A 6,000-nucleotide genomic window follows, 5' to 3' on the forward strand; every position below is an offset into this window, starting at 1 on the left:
GAATTACTATGGGGGATGAATTACTATATGGGGGATTAATTACTATGGGGGATGAATTACTATGCTTACTATGGGGGAATATTACTATACTTACTATGGATGGCATGGTAGTGGCTGGGCCGGCCAGCAGCTAGTGGGGGGCATAAAAGTTTTGTAAAATAACTCTTTTTATGCTTTTCTACCTTAAATTAATCTAAACATTTAATGTTACAAATTTTAATTTAATTTATATTAATTCACACATACACATCATTCATCTACTCTTGGTCCGGCCCCCGGGTCCAATATATGAACCCATTGCGGCCCTCAAGTCAAAAAGTTTGCCCACCCCTGGGTTAGACCATACATTCCCTATAAGGAATTCTATGCAGATTGCAGTTGATGCATTTTCTGGGTGCATTTTGGATATTTTTCACACCCATTTTTGATACTATTTTTTTTCTTTGCATTTTGTGCTTTGTGTGATGTTAGCTGGTTGACTAGGAGCAGGGGGGCCGCCAGCGTCCTTAACAATCATGTTGTTTACTGGTTGTTAAGGATGCCAGCAGATGCCCGCTCCTTAACTACCAGCTTAAAGTCACACACAACACAACACACAAAATGCATAAAAAAAGCATCAAAATGGAATACTTGTTTTTGGTGCAGTTCCATTGAAGTCTATCACATGCAAAACGCAATCTGCAGTGGAAAAAAAAAGTCTCTGACCCTTTAAAAAATCTGCACCGGTTCAAAATGTACAGATGTGAACTAGATCCATAGGAAATCATGTTAAATTAACTGTAGTGCATTTCTGCAAACTGCACTGAAATCTGCATAGGTGTGAACCTAGGGTAAGGGCTCATTGATGAAGCTGTGCATTTGGCAGCTATGCCAATCTGAGTTTTTTACATGAAATTTTTGGTCCCTGGAAATGGCCTTGAATGTGAATGCTGGTCAGAATAAGATTGGTGCTTTTGTTTTGGTGGGGGGCCATGGTCAGTTCTTACTATTTATATTGTTGCAACGTTTCTAAAATATATGTATGTGGTGTGTTTGTATTGCATGATAAAATGTATATGCATGTACAACCTTTTTTGGGATGGTTAGGTCCTGGTTGTTGTAATGGACGTGTCTTGTCACTCACATTGCCCAGATTGGAGATATATTGGGAGACAAGGGTGAAGTCATGGAGTTTGTCATTGAACCAAAGAGTAACATAGTGTGACAGACCCAACCGGGAGAGGGGCTTTTGGAGGGGACTAGGGGCTAGCCTTTTACCCACTGATTATGGCCCATGGAGAGAGCAGATCATTCTATAATCATGGACAACAACGTGGTGAATGCTGAGAGCAAGGCTTGAATTATTTTCACTTTTTTCAGACTGTTGGAATATTGTATGATTTTTGTCTAATGATGGACAGATTATACAAGTGAAAGCAAACACCTGAAAGACAGTATATGTAATGGACTTTGTGTATTCAGAAGGTTATTGCCAGTCTGTCTGGGGTGGGCTCCCTGATTAATCAAAACAATGTCTACATGCCTAGCTGTTCATTAGCCTAATATTAGATCACTGTTAGCTGTTAGCTGTACTGTTCACCATTTTCATTGTTTAGGATAATGTGATAAAGTTCTTACCTAATCAGTGTGGGAAGTTTATCCCACAGTGTAATGTTTGTTTTATTGTTCATGTGGGGACTGCCCCTAATTCTGAAGTGTATAAAAACCTGTGTTTCTGGTCAAAAACGTAGTTCCAGTGTTGGCATCTAAGCTAGTATCGTCTAGTCTTGGGTGCAATGCCCGGGTAAATTACATTGGTCCCGTGTCCCAGTGGCGATGAAAAGGTTCTCTGACGCAATCACCCAATCAGAGTGACAGGCATTCCATCACACATAGCAAGGAGGAGCTCTACTCAGAAAGGGTTTAAAGAGTAATTGGAGAGTGGTAGATTGTCAGACCAACATTCATAGGAAAAATCTGGTCAGTACATTCAATAATGCCATTAGAGATTTAATGAATAGCGTTGGAGAGTACTTCAAAATGTCATTTCCTTTTAAAATTTGATTTTGGGATGAATGGAGTTTCCTGAACAAAAACCACATTCACTGTTAGAAATTAAGTTGTTCAAGAACATCATTTTCTATCCTGACCCTTCTCATTTTCTTGTTATTACGATCTACAAGGCTTGCTGATTTGACCCCTCTAACGACTGGGAAATCCAATGAATGTTCCAAAAATGAAAATTCTTTAATGAAATTCTATGTGTGTATGGCCAGTTTTTTTATTCCTCCAAAGTATGGAGCCAAGTTAAACAACAAGAGACAGTGTGGACCCTGTTGTCCTCATGTGAAAGAACTCTTATTTGATTGATGAAGGATGTACAGCCCTATTGGAAACCCTGAGAGTATAAAAAATACAGTGAGCGCTCCAATAGTCAGCAGCTGAACATTCAAGGAAAAACACATAAAAGTCCCAAAAATATATATATAAAGAAAATGCAGTGCTGTGTGATGTTACTATATTGCGGGCAGATATAAATAATAAATGAAACCAAAGCAAATGAATAAATAAATCAATAAATTAATCACAGTCCAGTAATGGTGCTCGCTGATTCCCAGTGCAAAAGTTAGAAATGCGCACTAACCAGAAACGTATTAATAATACGCATGTGTATATGATACCATGGAGATTCCCCTCTCTTTTCTGGTCAGCTCCTGCCCATTACCAGATCAGAAAAGAGAGGGGAATCTCCATGATATCATATACACATGCATATTATTAATACGTTTCTGGTTAGTGTGCATTTCTAACTTTTGCACTGGGAATCAGCGAGCACCATTACTGGACTGTGATTTATTTATTGATTGATTGATTTATTCATTTGCTTTGGTTTCATTTATTATTTATATCTGCCCGCAATATAGTAACATCACACAGCGCTGCATTTTCTATTGGAAACCCTGTTCACAATGAAGAATGTTGACATGACTTTGTTGACAAGGGCTGGAAATGGTACATATGGACATCTGGCACTGGGTGTGCTGTTAATAAACAGTACACTATACCCAAAATGACTCAAACTGTGTACGGGAGGCAGAGAGGCTGAATCTTTTGTTATACCCAAAAATGTGTTACTGATGGTAAAATGCTATGCAGATGGCTGTGCACCCCACTGTGGCCTATACTGATTATGCAGAAAACCATGTCATCAGTAGAAGTAGATTAGGCTCTTAATAAAATTGCCTTCAATGTACAAGATGTAGAGGACCTATCAGGAGTTCCTTGATAAAACTGAATTGCCATTTTAATATTCTGGGAAAGTTTATATTTTTGATACATTCATTTTTTTTTCTATTTTGCAGCAATCATTGGGCTGTAGTCAGCTTATCTGTACCTCAGGAGTGATCTCCCATGCTAGCAGTGCATGCACAGATTACAAATCTAATAGAAGTAAATACTTCCATTCATGAAAAGCAGTATGGATGGAGGAATCTCCCCGCTTGGCTATTATATTCAGACATCCACTGCATCTGAGGCTGTCTGAATACCTTAATAGTGGCTGTATCTGTTTCACTGTTGCCCTAAAAGTTTCCACCCTGCCCCTCTGATTTTTTTAGTTGAAGTTTGTCAAACAAGGTGGTGCTGAAGGGGCCACTTACGGCTTGAATTTGAGCTAATTTAGCAGGAATGGATTGAAATTGGAGCTGTGTTTGGCCAACCTAAAGTGGTACTAAACAGAGAAATATTAAGTGCCATAATATGCAGCACAGTGGATAAATGGTTAGCACTTCCACCTGGCAGTACTAGGGTTGTTAGTTCGAATCCCAACCATGGCACCACCTGCCTGGAGTTTGCATGTTCTCCCTGTGCCTGCATGAGTTTCCTCCCACACTCCAAAGACATGCTGGTAGGTGAATTGGCTCCTGTCTAAATTGGCCCTAGCATGTGTATGTATGAATGTAAGTTAGGGACCTTAGATTGTACGCCCCTTGAGGGTTAGGGACTGATGTGAATGTACAATATATATATGTAAAGCACTGCGTAAATTGACAGCACTATATAAGTACCTATAATAAAATATTCATACAAATTATATATACTGTATCATGCCACTGTACTTTGCTTTTTATCCATTTGTACCTAAGTCTGTCAGCCCCATTGTGTGATCACATGATCTTTCCCTATTCTTTGGCATCTGCAGGGAAAGATCTTTGGGAGGGGCCTTTGTTACTACAGTATGACTCTCTGCCCTGCCCTGATAGGTGCTGTGCCAGTCACATGACTAAAAAGAGCAATTCAATTAAATTATAAATATCAAAAATCTGTTTTATAGCTCCCTATAAATCTTTATTGAATGTCAGATGTGTATTTTTTGTGCATTAATATGGTGTAGGCGGAGTAACAGATGATTGACACTAGCTTTCATTTCGTTGGTCTCCATCCAAGGCTCTTTTTTACTTTACAGGTATTAGCAATTGATATAGTTAATACTGATTTATATTAAAACTAAGTTTTTGGCAGTTTCTTAGTGAATGTAATTAATCAGCATACTATATCCATCCTCCCTAGTGTTTAGCAATTGGAGGAAATGAAGGAGGAGGGAGGGGAGTGTCATTTATCACTGTGTGCACACCCACATGTGCAACTCTATAGTCACATGGGCTGCACAGATAAGAAAAGGGATCAATATGAAGAGCTTAGAAAAAAACTGAAACCGGAGCATGCTCAGTAGATGACAACAGCTGGTCTACATAATCTCAGGTTGCAGTGGGAACACAGAGAAGATGGGAAGGACAGTTGAAGGCAGGATCAATCAGGTATATTTCACTCTACACAAAACAAATGCTTTAGTTTTATGAGTATGCACACTCTGTTTTATAGCATGTAATGAGAGTTTTTCATATTTTGGGTTTAATGACACTTAAAGTATGCTTTTTCCAGTGCATGTTGTTTGAGCTTGTAACCACACCTGCCTTGGATCTTATCACCATATAAGAGTGCTTGACATTTCCAATGTGGTTGTTGGTCATCTGGAAGTCAGTATTTACTGTATTGAAGATCATTACCAATAGCTCTGCAATATCATGAATGTTTTTTGTATTCTCAAAAACTTTAAATTATATATATAATATAATTTTTCTTTTTTTTGACCTTGCCTCTTTTTGTCTCCCCCCCCCCCCAGGAAAATATAAACATTGACGAAGCCTCCAGGTGCCTCGTGAAACACATTATTGCCAGTGAGACTGATTTACTGCAGTCTGTGGAGCCAGACGTTGTAAAACCCCAGATGAATTCTTCCAAAATACCTAGCTGTTCTGCCTGCCTTAAGTTCTAATTTTCTATATATATTTTTTTTTTCTTCTTTGGAACTGTTGTTAAATAAAATCCAATAAAGTGTTGTGGTTGCAGTAACTTTACAGAATGTTGACTCATCTCTCCTAGGAAATGTCACAGTATGGATCAAGGTCGTGTTTTGTCAGTTTTCAGGAAACAAAACACCTTTCAGTAACTGAGTTTCAAGTGAATGCAGCAAAGCCAAAGAATCAAAGAATACAACTTACAAGATAAAAGCTTTGTGGAGAGGTCCAACCATCAAAAAAAATGTAAGAACCACCTTAAAATGGAAGAGCAACATGTAAAACTATATATCGATTTCAGACCATGTTGTACTCCATAGTAGGGTATACGCTACAAAAACAGCTTTCCAATTTTGTGGAATAAAAAAGTAATGTATAAAAAAAATATATATATATAGCATATACAACTGCAACACAAGCCATACTGTAAGTGAATGTTAATAAAAATAACCTTTCCTTTTCAATCTGCTGTGCTGTAATTTTCTGTAAAATGCAATGCAATATGGCTACCTGGAGGTGTTCTGTACACAGATGGTGTACAGAGCGCCCCCCCCAGAAATGCAATTCTGTTGCTTGTGTGATTGGTCTACTGATTTTCTTAGAAGTCTGCACTATGATACACATCAGATTTTTGGCATCCCTGCAACAGAAATTGTAATTTTTT

At 38.3% G+C, this 6,000-nt stretch overlaps 1 protein-coding gene across 1 annotated transcript in view; it reads left to right on the plus strand.

The window, feature by feature from the left end:
* Positions 1-5,800, plus strand: part of RAB38 (RAB38, member RAS oncogene family) — a 127,079-nt gene extending 121,279 nt beyond the window's left edge. The window contains exon 3 of the mRNA XM_089656702.1: positions 5,162-5,800. Coding sequence (XP_089512828.1) covers positions 5,162-5,314 — 153 coding nt within the window. The 3' untranslated portion in view covers positions 5,315-5,800. The remainder of the gene's footprint in view (positions 1-5,161) is intronic.
* Positions 5,801-6,000: the final 200 nt, after the last annotated feature.

Source organism: Staurois parvus, unplaced genomic scaffold (genome assembly GCF_062004578.1).
Source record: "Staurois parvus isolate SC_StPar_1 unplaced genomic scaffold, SC_StPar_1.0 ptg000027l, whole genome shotgun sequence".
NCBI classification, from domain to species: domain Eukaryota; kingdom Metazoa; phylum Chordata; class Amphibia; order Anura; family Ranidae; genus Staurois; species Staurois parvus.